This window comes from Hibiscus syriacus, unplaced genomic scaffold, assembly GCF_006381635.1.
Source record: "Hibiscus syriacus cultivar Baekdansim isolate YM2019G1 unplaced genomic scaffold, ASM638163v2 tig00112737_pilon, whole genome shotgun sequence".
In the NCBI taxonomy this organism is placed as follows: Eukaryota; Viridiplantae; Streptophyta; class Magnoliopsida; order Malvales; family Malvaceae; genus Hibiscus; species Hibiscus syriacus.
The window spans coordinates 543,459-561,429 of record NW_024063391.1 but is presented as its reverse complement, the minus strand read 5'-3'; the positions used below and the strand labels follow the sequence as shown (position 1 = coordinate 561,429).

The window sequence follows — 17,971 nt, the reverse complement described above, 5'->3', positions numbered from 1 at the left end:
TTTGTTCTATCCGATAGCCGTCTTCCGCAACAGGACAAACCCACAAACCAGTGCTGAGTTATGAAATAAGAACCTTCCTTTTGAAATTTGCTGATAAATTTCATATTTTTGTTGTAATGAACTCACTCATGCCAACTCATGCAAATGATATAAACTCTCTTATTGAAAGAAGAGAAACCATAATCACAAAAACACTAAAAAATCAGTACTACACAGATTGATGCGGCAGCTACAAATGATGGGGGAGCAGAATGCACATGCATCAAAGGTTGGCCTCCTGAGTGCCACATACATGCAGATGTAGTTATTGAGAATTTTTTTTAACAATTGAAAACACACCTTGCAAATGTAGTTGGTCGAATCCAATTCCTTTAAAGAGAATTATATTTCCTTTTATCATTTAAACCACTTAATGAATTCAACTACTTTTTTATATTTAAACCTTATATAATGAACAATAAATTAATAATAATAAACATGAAGAAACTAACTTGAATAGTGCTCTTGGTAGGGTCTTAATTGCGTCATTTGTTCTGCTTCTTGCTTTGAATGCTCTATTTTTCTACCCTCATATGATTTTTTAATATAATATTTAAACTATTAAAGCTTACTCTAATTATAAATTCATAGTTGAATTTATATCTTTTTGAATACTTAAAATCAATATCCGGTGGGATGCAAAGGAACCCTTAACAAGTCACACTTGACTTGTCTACACAGTCAAGTTTTATGATCCAAATTTAGTATCTTTAAAAGCAAGGAAATGTAAGCATTTAAATAGATATTAGTAGTTAAACTGTGAGATGAGGATTTTCAGCAATTGAATCGCTCCTCATAAACCACATTATTTATTTAAGTTTGACTGTAAACAAAGAAGTCTCATTTTTGTTTCCTAGAGAGAGGGATTGAATTAGTAATAGCTGAGGATTCTGGTAAGCAACCCAAATTTCTCGCTGCCTTTCATTAATTCAGTGAAGGTTAATATTGATTAATGGATTCATTAGGGTTCTGAATTCTGATTTCTAACGTGTGAAGTGTAAAAAGTTGAAGTCTTGGCATTGTGAGAAAAAGGGTATTCTTTGTTTTCATTTGTATTGCTTTTTTATTATCTCAGTGAACAAAACATGATTACTGGGTTTTTGTTTGATTTACTTCGTAGAGATCACGGTGTATCAATAAATTTCATTGCTTTCTGTTCCAATCTTGAAGAAACTTTAATAAAGTTTCAGCTTTTATCTTCAACTTCTCTGATATTTCTTGAATTACATGCAAACAAATTTCATTGGCATTGTGAGAAAAAGGGTATTCGTTGTTTTCATTTCTATTCCCTTCTGATTATCTCAGTGAACAAAACATGATTAGTGGGTTTTTGTTTGATTTACTTTGTAGAGATCACGGTGTTTCAATAAATTCCATTGCTTTCAGTTCCAATATTGAAAAAACTTTAATAAAGTTTTAGCTTTTATCTTCAGCTTCTCTAATATTTCTTCAATTACAGGCAGACAAATTTCTTTGGCATTGAATTTCAATGGGGAGTGAAACTGCCAGTGCCTCATCCATGCGAGAAATGTTTCCAGCTTGGGCAAGAGATGTGAAACAATGTGAAGAGAAGTACCAAGTGAATGGAGAATCAGGATTATCTGGTGCTGAGGTTGAAAAAAGGAGGAAGATTTATGGATGGAATGAGTTAGAAAAACATGAGCGGCATCGATGTTTAAACTACTTTTGGAGCAGTTTAATGACACATTAGTTAGGATACTATTGGCTGCTGCAATTATATCGTTTGTTTTAGCTTGGTATGATGGTGGAGGGGAGAAGGAGATAACAGCTTTTGTAGAGCTACTTGTTATTTTCTTGATCTTGATAGTGAATGCCATTGTTGGAATATGGCAGGAAAGTAGTGCGGAAAAAGCATGGAGGCTTTGAAGGAAATTCAATCAGAGAATGCAAATGTAATTTGAGATGGTAAGAAGGTCTCGAATTTGCCTGCAAAGGAATTGGTCTGAGGAGATATTGTGGAGTTGAGAGTTGGAGATAAGGTACCTGAAGATATGCGGGTTTTAAGTATGATAATGTTGATGAAAACGGGTAAAGAAAACAAAAGAACACTAGAATTTTACGAGGTTCGGCAATGTGCTTACGTCCTCGGTGCCTAGGCGGCGCTAGAAGTTTTATTCAATGATATTTTAGGTCTAGGTTACATCTCTATTTATAATAGAAAACCCTTGTACATAATTACAAAATCAACACTGTACCGTACCGCGGGGGCGCAGCCCCCACACCCTCAACCCACATAATTCGTAACCCCACAACGAGACTTTCTTTGTAAAGACAGTTGATGTTCGCTTCGCTCACTCCGCTCCATCTCCTGTCCTCTTTGCTGGTATATTTATGAGCCATACCTAACAAATCTCCACCTTGGCAAATATCCTTCCCCTTGGAAACTTCAATGTGGGTTGGGTTACCTTGCTTCTTTAACAACTCGAAACATTCAATAAGTCCAAGCAATGCTTGAACTTGTCTGTCGTAACTGGCTTGGTGAACATATCAGCGGCATTCTCATCAGTGTGTACCTTCTGAAACAAAACCTCTCCAGATGCAACCAACTCTCTGATCTTGTGGAACCTTACATCAATATGTTTAGTTCTAGCACGATACACCTGATTCTTAGCCAAGTGAATAGCACTTTGATTATCACAAAGCAACTGAACTCCACCTTGTTGAACACCCAACTCTTTCACTAAACCAGTAAGCCATAAAGCTTCTTTTGCAGCTTCAGCCGCTACCATGTACTCAGCTTCAGTTGTAGATAGAGCCACAACAGATTGAACAGTAGACTTCCAACAAATAGGCCCTCCACCAAAAGTAAAGACATACCCTGTCGTAGATCTTCTATTATCCAAGTCACCTGCATAGTCTGAATCCACATATCCTACAACCAAAGGATTATCCCGCTGACTCCCAAAAATAATTCCATGTCCCACAGTACCCTTTAAGTACCAAAAAATCCACTTGACTGCTTCCCAATGTTGCTTACCAGGTTTAGACATGTACTTACAAACTTGACTAACAGCATGAGCTAAATCAGGACGAGTACATACCATCGTATACATCAAGCAGCCAACAACATTAGAATACGGAACCTTTGCCATATCTTCAGTTTCCTTATCTATCTTAGGGCACTGTTCTGATGAGAGCTTAAAGTGATTCGCCAATGGAGTGCTAACTGGTTTCGCGCTGCTCATCGCAAACCTTTCTAGCATTTTCTCAACATAACCTCGTTGAGATAGCCGCAGTTTCCTTGAGTCTCTGTCCCTGCAAATTTCCATTCCAAGAATTTTCTTTGCAGCACCTAAATCTTTCATATCAAATTCCTGACTCAATAAAGTTTTCAAACCGATAACATCATCCATGTTCTTCGCAGCAATCAACATATCATCAACATACAGTAATAGAAAAATAAAAGAACCATCATCAAGGCTCTTAACATAGACACAACAATCATACTCACATCGGTTGTAGCCAATCTTTATCATATAGGAGTCAAACCGTTTATACCACTGTCTCGGAGACTGTTTCAACCCGTACAAAGATTTCTTCAATCTGCAAACTAAATGCTCGTTTCCAGGTTGAGTGAAACCTTCAGGTTGCCGCATGTAGATCTGCTCCTCTAAATCACCATGCAAAAAAGCAGTTTTAACATCCATCTGCTCTAAATGCAAATCCCAACTAGCCACCAATGCAAGTACTGCTCGGATTGAAGTGTGCCTGACCAATGGAGAAAAGATTTCATCATAATCAACTCCTTTCTGCTGTGAAAAACCCTTCGCTACCAAACGAGCCTTGAACTTCTCCCCCTCTTTTTCTGTTACTGCTGGTTTCTTCTTATACACCCATTTGCAACCAATCGGCTTCTTACCCTCAGGAAGGGGAACTAACTCCCATGTGCGATTGTGATTCAAAGACTCCATCTCCTCAACCATGGCTGCCATCCACTTGTCGTTTTCCTGACTAGTAATGGCATCATGAAAAGTAATTGGATCATCACTGCTAACAATAAGTGCAAAAGATACCAAGTCTTCAAAACCCAATCTGTTCGGAGGCTTTATATTCGTTCGTCTCACCCTGTCTCTGGCGAGACTATAATCCTGCAAATCATCCGTAGTGGAACCACCAGAAGTCGGTTGAGAAGTTTCTGGTTTCTCAACTGGAAACTGCTCGAAATCCACCACTGTCGTGTCTTGCTTCTGCTGCAACATGGACTGTTCATCAAAAATGACATCTCTACTAATCACAACTTTCTTCGCAACTGGATCCCAGAACTTGAATCCTTTGACACCTTTCTTGTAACCCAGAAAAATGCACTCCTTCGATTTTGCATCAAGTTTGGATCTCTCATCAGCAGGTACATGCACATAAGCAGGACAACCAAATATCCGTAAGTTATCAAAACTAACATCATGACCAGTCCATACCTCTTCTGCAACTTTCCCAGCCAGCGATGCCCTTGGCGATCTGTTGATAAGGTAACACGCCATGTTAACAGCCTCAGCCCAGAAGTGTTTGGGAAGCCCTGCATTCAACCTCAAACATCTGGCTCTTTCATTCAATGACCTGTTCATTCGTTTCGCAACACCATTCTGTTGTGGTGTCTTGCGCACTGTAAAATGCCTCTGAATCCCATGCTCCTTACAGAATTGTAGGAACTGTGAATCTGTGTACTCCGTACCATTGTCAGACCGCAAACACTTGATTTTTCGTCCTGTTTGGTTTTCTACCTCAGCTTTCCACAACTTGAACTTCTCAAAAACTTCAGATTTCTGTTTCAAAAAATACACCCAAACTTTCCGTGAAAAATCATCAATAAAAGTAACATAGTACCTAGATCCACCCAAAGACGATGTCGTGGAAGGCCCCCATATATCAGAATGCACATAATCAAGAATCCCTTGAGTTGTGTGCTTCGCAGTCTTAAAACGGACTTTAGTCTGTTTACCAAGAACACAATACTTGCAAAAATCGAGCTTACAGCTTTTGACACCATGCAACAAGTTTCTCTTGTGTAATTCTGCCATACCACGTTCACTAAGATGAGCAAGGTGCATATGCCACAATTTTGTCGTATCATCACAGGACTCAACAGAGTGAACTCCACCTACAACGGTACTCCCTAACAATCTGTAGATATTCCCTGCAGTCATCTTGCCTTTCATCACAGTCAATGCTCCTTTAACAATCCGAATGGTTTCCCTATCCTCGTCAGCCTTAGGGATAAAACCATTCTTGTGCAAAGTGCCCAAGGAAATCAAATTCTTCTTCAAGTCTGAGATATGTCGAACACCACTCAACGTCCGAACGGAGCCATCGTGCATCTTAATTCTGACATCACCAATACCAACAATATTGCAACATCGATCATCACCCAAATAAACCGAACCAGAATTAACCGGCCTGTATGTCGAAAACCAATCCCTATTTGGCGTGATGTGATAAGAACATCCAGAATCAAGAATCCAAGCATCCGTCAATTGTGTCGTTGAAATAGAAAGCATATCACCCTCACTGCAATCAGAATTATCATCCTCGACCACGTTCACAGACTTGGATGAGCCATCACGCTTCTCATCAGTCTGCTTTTTCAACTTCAGACAGTCTCGCTTCATATGTCCCGCCTCCTTGCACTTGTAACAGTGAATCGTCTTCTTATCCCTGGATTTGGATTTGGAATTTCGTTTCCCGGACCCTGTCTTCTCTGGCTTTCGTCCACGATCTCGATTACCCTTGACATATAAGCTATCGGCTTGAGAGCTTTCCCCTGCATTCTGCTTCCGCTGGTTGTGAGCCAACAAGGCTGCAGTAATCTCCTCAACGTTGATAGTCTCTTTCCCATATGTAAGAGTAGTCACCATGTGTTCGTAAGAGGGAGGCAATGAACACAACAGAATCATCGCTCTGTCTTCATCCTCAATTTTCACATCAAGCCGAGCCAGATCAGAAACGATTTGATTGAAGACATTCACGTGTTGCGCCAAATCGTGATCGTCCTGCATCTTCAGCCCATACAGCCGCTGCTTCAGATATAGTTTTGTCGTTAAGGATTTGGACATAAATTGACTTTCCAACTTCCTCCAAATTTCGTCTGGAGACGATAGATGCATGACGTGATACATGACCTCGTCCGCCAAACATAATCGTATGGTTCCTGACGCTCGCTGCTGCAATTCTTCCCAATCTTCCTCATCCATCGACGCCGGCTTTGAAGGTCGCAAAGCCTTCAAGATCCCTTGCTGCGCCAATAGATCCTTCACCCTCGTTTGCCATAATCCGAAGTTACCCTGACCATCGAATTTCGCGACTTCGAATTTTGCTCCTGACATCTGATACCAATTGTTGACGAAAACGGGTAAAGAAAACAAAAGAACACGAGAATTTTACGAGGTTCGGCAATGTGCTTACGTCCTCGGTGCCTAGGCGGCGCTAGAAGTTTTATTCAATGATATTTTAGGTCTAGGTTACATCTCTATTTATAATAGAAAACCCTGGTACATAATTACAAAATCAACCCTGTACCGTACCGCGGGGCGCAGCCCCCACACCCCCAACCCACATAATTCGTAACCCCACAACGAGACTTTCTTTGTAAGGACAGTTGATGTTCGCTTCGCTCACTCCGCTCCATCTCCTGTCCTCTTTACTGGTATATTTATGAGCCATACCTAACAGATAAGCTCGACTGTAAGAGTTGAACAAGGGTCATTGACTGGGGAGAGCGAAGCTGTGAGCAATACAGTGAAGGTTGTTCCCGAGAATTCAGATATTCAAGGGAAGAAATGTATGGTTTTTTCTGGAACAACTATGGTCAATGGAAACTGTCTTTGCTTGGTCACCGAGATAGGCATGAATACAGAAATTGGAAAGGTGCATTCACAGATTCATGAAGCATCACAAAGTGAGGTAGATACCCCATTAAAGAAGAAGTTGAATGAGTTTGGAGACGTTTTAACTTTGATAATTGGACAGATTTGTCTATTGGTTTGGTTTATTAATGTGAAATATTTTCTTTCTTGGGAATATGTCGATGGTCAGCCAACAAACTTTAAGTTCTCATTCTAGAAGTGCACATATTACTTTAAAATTGCAGTGGCATTGGCTGTTGCTGCAATTCCAGAAGGTTTACCAGCAGTAATTACAACATGTTTGGCACTGGGAACCCGAAATATGGCTCAAAAGAATGCACTTGTCCGAAAGCTGCCTAGTGTTGAGACTCTTGGTTGCACAACCGTTATCTGTTCTGATAAGACAGGAACTTCAACTACCAATCAAATGGCTGTTTCAAAGCTTGTTACTATAGGTTCAAGGTGTGGCACTCTGCGATCTTTTGAGGTGGAAGGGACTACTTATGATCCTTATAATGGGAAAATACAGTGCTGGCCTATCAATGGAATGGATGCCAATCTTGAAATGATAGCTAAGATTTCTGTTGTTTGCAACGATGCGGGTGTTGAGCAATCTGGGAATCATTATGTTGCCACTGGAATGCCTACAGAGGCAGCACTAAAGGTGAAAAGCTCAATTTCTTAAATGCATCTGTTTGAGTAAACCCATGCTAACATGAAGTTGGAGCCAAAACAAAAGCTTAGCTTTGAACATTTTTTGTAGCATATCTCGAATATAAAGTATGTTTTTTTAAGTAATTGAATACGGAGGCCTACATATTGGCATAAAAAACTCTATTGCTTCTTTTTATTGCATCAGAACCATGCTACTTAATGCTATATGAAATGCACGACTTGTTGAAATTTGCAAAGTGCCTTTAGCTTGCAGTGTGTAAACATACAAGTATTTATGAAACGCTCGTGTTGCATAGTTTCCTCTCACTGAGTCATTCCTATTTTGTTCGATTTCATTTCAGGTTCTCGTTGAGAAAATGGGAGTTCCTGAGAAGTATGGTTCCTCTTCAGGTCATGGAGATATTCAACTTATGTCAGCTGGTTTGTTTCCTATAATTTTATTGCTTTATTAGGTGATGATTTCTATTACATGATACTAAGCTTTCTCTTTTATTTCATCATGCAAAACCAGGCTGTTGTCAAGCGTGGAACAAAATGAAGAAAAGGATTGCGACACTCGAGTGTGACCGTGATCGAAAGTCCATGGGAGTTATTGTGAATTCCAGCTCAGGGAAAATGTCATTGCTAGTAAAGGTTATTCATCTTCTTTTCCTTGTAACATGGACTGACCACTTTTTTATTTGTTTATGTTGCTCATGTGTTCTCCTCCGGTACCTTTATTTCTTTTCTTCTTGATACTGGTAAATTTTATCACGACGCTTTCTTCTGGTTAAGGTTTATTTCTACATCCTTTCCATATGACATTCTAAATGAAATGCTTATTTATTAATGTTGCAGGGTGCTGTAGAGAATTTATTGGAGAGAAGCTCTTTTATCCAACTATTTGATGGCTCTGTTGTAGAACTAGATCGATATTCAAGGGATCTCATCTTACAGATTCTTCGTGAAATGTCAACTGATGCATTACGTTGCCTTGGTTTCGCATATAAGGAGCTTCATGAGTTTGCAGCATATAATGGTGATGAAGATCATCCAGCTCATCAGCTTTTGCTTAATCCCTCCAATTATTCTTCAATTGAGAGCAACCTTATTTTTGTTGGCTTAGTTGGGCTATAGGTTGGTTGCTTCGGTTTTCATTTGTATTTAGTGTTTTCCTACTTTTTTCTAACCTTGTATCTGACCCACTTGAACAAAACCATTAAGGATCCTCCTAGGAAAGAGGTTCATCAGGCAATTGAAGACTGCAAAGCAGCCGGGATTCGTGTTATGGTTATTACAGGAGACAATAAGAACACGTCAGAAGTTATTTGTCGCGAGATCTGTGTATTTGGATCTCGTGAAGATATCAGTTCAAGAAGCATAACCGGAAGGGAGTTTGTGGATCATCCTGATCAGAGAAATCACTTGGAGGTCTATTATTTTCTCAGGCTGAGCCGAGGCACAAACAGGAAATAGTGAGGTTGCTGAAGGAGGGTGGTGAAGTGGTTGCAATGACCGGAGATGGAGTTAATGATGCTCCTGCCTTGAAGCTGGCTGATATTGGAGTAGCAATGGGCATTGCTGGGACAGAGGTATCCACCCTCCATTTCTGTACACTTTGGTGGATGACATTTTGGTATCCATTATGTTATATTTGTACTCCATTCTCTATATCCCCGTCATTTTCTGATCGTTTCCTTCCAGTTTGCAAAGGAGGCCTCTGACATGGTGTTAGCAGATGACAACTTCAGCACTATAGTTGCAGCAGTTGGTGAGGGAAGATCCATTTACAACAACATGAAGGCTTTTATAAGGTTATTTTTGTTAGATTTTCTCAATGATTTATAACTTGGAAATGAGCTGCCAATGTTGTTGTATATCTTCATTACAATTGCAGGTACATGATCTCCTCCAATATCGGCAAGGTTGCTTCAATATTCTTAACAGCTGCTTTAGGTATTCCAGAAGGCATTATCCCAGTTCAGCTTCTCTGGGTTAATCTCGTTACCGATGGAACTCCAGCAACTGCTCTTGGATTCAACCCCCCAGACAAAGACATAATGAAGAAGCCTCCCAGAAGAAGCAATAACTCATTAATCACTACTTGGATCTTGTTCCGCTACCTTGTAACTAGCTTTACTCTCCTTTGCTATTTTCGACGACTTCAAATGACCAAAAGACATGAGCTAACTCACTTCCTTCATCAATGCAGGTGATCGGGTCCTATGTCGGGTTAGCCACAGTTGGGGCATTCATCACATGGTATACACACCATTGCTTCATAGGCATTGATCTGAGCTTAAATGGGCATAGTAAGGATACTTACACCCAACTAGCCAACTGGGATCAATGTTCTTCCTGGGAAAATTTCACAGCGTCGCCATTCACAGCAGGTTCTCAAGTATTCAACTTTGATACGAACCCGTGCGATTATTTTAAATCCGGGAAGATCAAAGCATCAACACTTTCACTCTCTGTTTTGGTTGCCATTGAAATGTTCAATTCCCTGAACGCCCTGTCTGAAGATGGAAGTTTGCTGACAATGCCACCTTGGGTAAACCCATGGCTCCTTTTGGTCATGTCGATCTCACTCAGGCTCCATTTCATGATTCTGTACGTGCCATTCCTCGCACAAATATTTGGGATTGTTCCACTCAGCCGCAACGATTGGTTCCTGGTATTGGCAGTTGATTTCCCGGTCATTCTGATCGATGAGATCCTCAAATTCATTGGAAGAAGTACATCTGGGTTACGACATGCTCCTGCAAATAAATCTTCCAAGCGTAAAACTGAGTGATTGATTCACTATTTGTATTAACATTTAGAAGTTCAAGATTACAACTTTCATAAGCGCTTTCAGCTCTTCTTTTTTCTCTTTTAAAGTTGCCCCGACTTCAATTTCTTTTGGTCAAATTATGGTTTTAATCCCCCCTTCTATGTTGAAATTTAGTGTTTGATCTTCATACTTGAATTAGGCCTAATTTAAAATCTTTTGTTTTCATTAATAAGGGCATGTTTGTTTACTTCAGAATGATTAAGCGTTTAATGATTCAAATGTTGAATGATTAAGAGGTTATGTATGAATTAACTCTGAATGTGACATATTGTTTAATAATGGTTCTGAATGATTCAACACAGTCTTCATTTAGAGGACAGAAACAAACACGCTAAATGTTGAACGGTTTAGCATTCAGCGTTGAATGATTCCATTAAGAGGTCCTTACTCTTTTATTATGAATAATTACCAAATATATTACAAAATATTCATAGGCAGATTAATTCGATTTATTAAAAAAAATTAATTGCACGTCATCATATAGAAATTTTATTCCCCATTAGATAATATAATAATCCATTACTACAAATTGTTAATACCATTAATTACTTTATAAAATTTTGACCATAGTAAAGGGACCAAAATCAAAATCTGACCTTTTTTCTTCCAGCTTCAAAAACACACAAACCAGTAAAGAATCAACTACAAAATAAATAAAACGAAAACAATTAACGATTGCCAAATTCTTATTCCATTGAAATCCGCATTTCAAAATATGAATTACAAATCACAGAAACAAATAAACAGGTCCCAGAATATTAAATTCCGGATAATCTCAACTAAACCCCCTAGTTACAATCCCTAACCATAACTCAAACATTCTTCACAGCAAGACTTCAAATTCCCAATCCAAAACCCTAAACCATCTAACCCCCAAATCCGTACAGAGTCCTGCCCTGCCTCTTCAGTGCATACACCACATCCATAGCAGTGACAGTCTTTCTCCGCGCGTGTTCGGTGTAGGTGACGGCATCGCGAATCACGTTCTCCAAGAAGATCTTCAAAACACCTCGGGTTTCCTCGTAGATCAAGCCGCTGATACGCTTGACCCCTCCCCTACGAGCCAAACGCCGAATGGCCGGCTTCGTGATTCCCTGGATGTTATCACGGAGGACCTTGCGGTGGCGCTTCGCCCCTCCTTTTCCCAGCCCTTTGCCGCCCTTCCCTCTTCCTGACATTTTTTAATACTAAGGGTATGTTTGTTTGTTGGAATTACGAAATTGATTTTCCCCGAATTTCTGTGATTATTTCAAGTAATTCGTTTTTCAGAAAATATTTTCTAGTGTTTGTTTCACGTAATTAGTTTTCCTGAACGTAATTTATTTTTCTAGTAACAAATTTCCTTTTTGTTTTCTGGAAAATAACTTACATATTCATTTTCCGTAATTCATTTTCCGAGCTTTTCACTTCAAAGAATAAATACTCAAAATAATTTTATTTTATTAATTAAATATTAATAAAATATTTTAATATTATTTTCGTCAAAATATTATTTATTAATTTATTAATATTTATAATAATATTATATTATATTTTTAATATTATATAAAATAATCAATTATATTATAATAATATAAGATATATTATATTTTTATTTTAATAATATATAATAAAAAAATTTATATATATTAATAATGAATAATATTATTTATATATTTAAATAATATTTTAATAAAGATATTTAAAATATACTAATTAATATTTTTAAAATATAATATAACACTATTACTTTAATAAATAATTTATAATATTTATAATATTTTTATTTCACTAAAATATACAAAAATTAATATTTTTATTAATAAAATTATAAAAATACTATTTAATAATAAATAAATTATTTTTAATAATAAAAAAGTTTTATGATAAATAATATTATTTATTGTATTTAATATTTATAATAAATAATTTTTAAAAAACTCTTTAATTAGTGGAAAAAATGTTTAAATAACATCTTCCAAAAATCATAAAACGTTTTCCCGATGTTTTTCAGAAAAATGTAATTCATTTTACGGAAAACATTTTCCGGAAAACGATTTTCAGAAATGTAATTCATTTTCCATAATTCAAATTACAGTAATTCATTTTCAAGTAATTCAAATTCCAGTAATTCAAATTATAGTAATTCATTTTCCGGAAAATCAATTACAGTCAAACAAGCAAACCCTAAATGGGGATTCAGATAATTTTATGGAAACTGATAACTTGAGGTTTAAAGCAACAAAAAATAGTGAGGTATTTATAGAAGTGTGATATGTGTGTGTGTGTGATAAGATGAAATGGAGGGCTGAGATGAGAAGGGTCGACGCCAATCGATGACGTGGAAATATTAGGATTTAGGGGTTGTTTGTTTACTTCATAATAATTAATCGTTGAATGATTCAAATACTGAATGATTCAAGGTTCTGAATGGTTTGACTCTGAATGTGACATGATGTTTGATAACTGGCTCTGAATGATTCAGAATGTACTTCTGTGCTGAATCATTCAGCACTATTTTGTTGAATCAATCAACACTGAATCATTCAGAGGTGCGAAACAAACGTGTTGAATGTTGAACAGTTTAACATTCAACACTGAATGATTTCATTAAGAGGCAAACAAACATCCCCTTAATTTCAAGCGCTTTTTGTCTCACCGGTTTGAAAGTCGAAAACAATATTTGGATTGGACTTTGGATGGAGGTGTTGATTGGGCAAAATATGTGGATTGGAGCGGCGGCCCATGTATGAAAGCTTGGTATAAATAAAATCTAGAAAGAAAGTAATTGTTTGTAGATGTTTGTCTTTTATTTTTTAATATCAGGTAAAATACATAAATGGTTTTTCGATTATAAGGTACTATTATTGAGTCATTTGACTATCAAAAGTTATGAAATGGTCCCTTTATTATAGAACATTATTTTGTTTAGTCTTTTGACTATTAAAAGTTACAAAATGGTCACGTGACTATTTATATGTTCCAAACTCGTTCTTTTTATTTAAAAATGAAGGTAATATGAGTTGGACGTTAACCCGTTGATTGATATATGATAACCGTTTGAGATTTTGAGATCAAATTTTATCATATCGCAATCAATATGTTAACGTCCAACTCAATTTGTCAATTTTTTAATAGAAAAAGATAAGTTTGGAACATATGAATAGTCGAGTGACCATTTTGTAACTTGTAATGTTTGAGGGACTCAATAAAACAATTCTCTATAGCTAAGAGACCATTTCATAATTTTTAATAGTTGAATGACTCGACAAAACAATGTCCTATAATCAAGGGATCATATGTGTACTTTGCCCTTTAATATTTTAAAAAATGAATATTATAAATATCAAATTTTAATTTTTTAGGTTGTACTGATTGTTAAAAGATAATGACATGTATAATGATAGCACAATATGGACATCAAGATTTTATGTAGAAAATCATTTTATGAAAAATCATACACAAAATAAAGAATTTAGATTAATATCAAAAAATAAAAAGTACAAGAAGATTTTTCATAGATAATTTTACTTCTAACCATATTCTCTAATATTTATTTATAGAGATTTTTACTTGATTACAAATGAAGTTAGTTTAGTAGAAATTTACTCAAAGAATTTTTTTTTTATTTTCAATTACATAAAATATAATAGACTTCCTACTTTCAATAAATTATATTTTTTATTTTCTTCAATTAATTTGAGTTAGATTGAATTCGAGTCAAATTTCAACCTACGTTAATAACACATGCAATTATCGACGATAATTGATGCGGTTGTAGATAGTGATTTTAGGGTTTTTAAAAGATTTAGAATAGAGAGAGAAAAGAATTTGTGGGGGAGAGAGTGAAGAAGAAAAAATAAGATTAAAAATTAAATAAATATATCTTAATTTATCTTAATTTAGGGTGAAACAATCTATCTTAATTTAGGGTGCATATATATATTAATAATAATTTTTTATAAGATTAACACTATTAATAAAATAGACAACTAAAATTAAAAAAAATAGATTTTAGGGTGGATAGGTTGCAACACTAGCATCCGCCATTGAAGGAGAATATTCAACACTCCTAAATCTAGACGTGTTTAAGCGATCAATTTCTTTCATATTCGAATCAAATTATTTAAAATCAAATTAATTGAATTCTGATTTTTTTTTTCATTAATCGAATCATTTTGTTTCAAAAATTATTAATTAAATTGAAATAAATTCAGTCAATTAGATCGATTTTTTAATTAAACAAAAAAATTTAATATATATTTTAGTTTTGATTCAAAATAATAATTGAAGTATCAATAAATTAAAAATAAGTTTATGTTGTTAGATATTTTTTTTATGAGAAAATAACCTCAGTGACTGAAAATACCTTATAATATACGATTTTAATCAATATTTTTTGGATTTGTCAAAATGACCAACAAAATCGTAACGCGATTTCGAATTCGCAACGAGAACTCCAACTTCGCAACTCAGTTTCCAAAATCGCAACGTGAATAGTAAAAATCGCAACATGAATAGTAAAATCGCAACGAATCTATATGTAAATTATCTCTTATCATCCATCTATAATAATTTATTGAAAAAGTACATAAATAATTTTTATAAAAAATATTCGTACACGTGAAAAAATTTATATGTAAATGAACAACAAATCTATTTCATTTGTCAATCTTCATTACAAATTATTCTAAATTCAATTAATTAAAGTTTGAAATTTAAAAGAATCCTTAACTCAGACTAATGAAATATATTTAAAAAATTAAATTTTGAATTATATTAAGAAAAAGCTGATTCATGTACACATGTAGATAAGTTTTATTTTTCACTTAAAATCTCAGTCTAGAAGCAGAGAGTTACCATTTGAAATTCGCAATGCGATTTTACGATTTTCTAAATTCGCGTTGCGATTGTATTAATCGCGTTGCGATTTTACTATTTACGTTGTGATTTTACTATTCACGTTGCGATTTTTACTATTCACGTTACGATTTTGGAAACTAAGTTGTGAAATTGGAGTTCACGTTGCGATTTTGTTGATAATTTTGGCAAATTCAAAAAAAGTTGGTTAAATCGTATATTATAAGGCATTTTCGGTCACTGAGGTTATTTTCGTTTTTTTTATTTTAGTCTTTATCTTTTAGGGTTGTACTTAATCTTGGATTAAAATATATTATTGAATTTTAAATATCACGATTAATTAATTAACTTTAAATAGAATTAATCTGTAACCAAATTTGAAAAAAATCTTTAATTATTAATCCATTGAATACTTCAATAACTAGTTATTTAATTGAATTAAATTATAATTCGTATACTAATTCAATTTTAGCCGAATAATGACCTACCCAAAACAGAGAGGAAATGATCACGTGCGGCGCTTTAATATACACCTAAAAAAAGTACTACCTGTTTTATTATTATTTAAATAACAAAAACGGTAAAAATTACTGGAAACGTTATTATTGCTATCAATTTTGTTATTATTGGGCATTTTATCGGGTTTCTTAACAAAACAAGTAAAAGGCTACCGGTTTTGTTATTTTTTTACCGGTTTTGTTATTGTTGGACATTTTACCGAAAATGTTAAAAAAAATTGATGTTTTAGGTAGAAATAATAATGTTTTAGGTAAATTTTTACCGATTTTATTATTTAAATAATAATAAAATCGATATCATCTTTTTTTAACCGTATATTAAGGATATCGCACCGTATACCTTTAAAAAAAAAAAAAGGCACCCACTTCTATGGATTGAAAAGCATGATAGTTTTAAAACAATAATCACAGGCATATGGGTCAATGAGTCAGTCACTCATTCTATAGTGGCGGAACTGCTCGGCCAGTTGACCCCTCCCAATTTTATCTTCCCTACAAACAGCCTATAACGACGCATTGTTGCTTCACAGCCTATATTTTTCATCGTCTTTGTTATCTCCTAAAACATTTGGTATTACTATAAAAATATTGTAAGAAGTTAAAATGCCTATTTAAACGACATAGGAAAGTATACTTGGTTGTAAAATATGAAGAAAAACAAGAATATTTTGATAATTTCATATTTAAAACTACTATTTTTAACCTTTATGGTTGAATAAAAAAATTGTTTTGAAAAACATATTCTGTAACGATCGAGATTAGACCGAATTTTTTTTTTTAGTTTTCGACTCGAATAATTAAGTGAAGAGTTTAATTTTTAGGTTATCTATATGGGTTATAGACTATAGCTAGTGTGGGAACCAATATTGAGCTCGATGGATAAATTAGAGTTTTAAATGAATGCAAGGACTAGAAGGGAAAAATGCTCAATAAAATTAGATTTTTTTTCCCAATCAATGGGTAAGAATGAGAATTCTAGAAGTGGGAGCTAACTTTCTTATTTTTCTCTTTCTCGTTTCCTTTGGTTTTTACTTCACAATTCAAGCTTTGGGAAAAAGATGGAAGTTAGTGGAGAAAAGGGGTGTTGGTTGTTAAATTTCCTTTGGCGATGATCATAGTTAAAATGACAGAATTCTGTAGTTTTTTTTTTAATTTTCGGAATCAACGTTGAATTAGTGGGCATGACTTTGGGCATGATGTATCTTACGAGGTGATGAAGTCAGGACCTTCTAGAAAGTCCAGTCAGCGCTTCTAGAAGAACGAATGGATCAGCCGCACATTTTTGCAATTCGGATTTGAAATAAACTCATGTTTTAGGATATTATTTTAAATATTATATCTTATATTATCTTATCTTTGTTTTAGGTATTTTAGTTTAAATAGTTTTAAGTATTTTAATTATGATTTATTTGTTTATTTTAGGAATTATCTTTACCTTCTTTTTAGGGTTTTGAAGGCTATAAATACACTCTCTGAGTAAGCCTAAAAAAATCTCTCAACAACTGAGAATTTTTTTTGGATAATCAAATTTATTCATCCAAAAGATAGCATCAATCTACTACAAGAAATAATTACAACCTATTATATGAGACCCCCAATCAATACAAATCTGCCTATTTACATTATCCACTCTATTCATACCATGCCTATACAATTTGATCCTAACAACCCCTTTATAATATTTACAATTGTATCAGTCGAATGTGACAATCCTCTAAAAATACGATGATTGCGTTCTTCCCAGATGAAATAAACAAATCCAGTCAATGCTAGTTTTAGAACATGAACTAGAAGGGACTTACCTTTCCAATTACTAGCCATCCAACAGAGTGAATCCTCCCAGCTTAATCCTTGCTGCTGCAAACCACAAGCATACAAGATAGAATCCCAGATTGCTCTAGAAATATGATAATCCAAGAAAAGGTGGTTCTTGGATTCCAATCCAATACCACACAACCCACAACCAAGGTCTGCCACAACTCCAAACCGAGCAAGCCTATCCTTGGTAGGCAGCCTGTCAAGGATTGCCATCCATGTGATCAAAGAGAAATTTGGAACGTGAGTAGGAAACCAGACAAGGCGATGCCAGTCTACTTTTTCCTTTCTTTCCCTAATGCTTTCCCAGATATATCCGCCCTTAACATGTAACCAACTTACAAAAGCAGTGAATAGAACTCTGGCCTCCTCTCGCATCTTGACCAACTTCTTAAGGATCTAACTAAATTGAG

The 17,971-nt window shown here is 35.1% G+C and overlaps 1 protein-coding gene and 1 pseudogene across 1 annotated transcript; one reads left to right on the top strand and one right to left on the bottom strand.

Annotated features, from left to right (window-relative positions):
* The first annotated feature begins 1,528 nt into the window (after window positions 1-1,528).
* On the top strand, window positions 1,529-10,347 carry LOC120182716 (annotated as a pseudogene).
* An 878-nt stretch (window positions 10,348-11,225) lies between these two features.
* LOC120182679 (histone H4) lies at window positions 11,226-11,573 on the bottom strand. Its single transcript, XM_039187579.1, has one exon. The coding sequence runs from the start codon at window positions 11,562-11,564 to the stop codon at window positions 11,253-11,255; it is 312 nt and encodes a 103-aa protein (XP_039043510.1). The 5' UTR covers window positions 11,565-11,573; the 3' UTR covers window positions 11,226-11,252.
* Window positions 11,574-17,971: the final 6,398 nt, after the last annotated feature.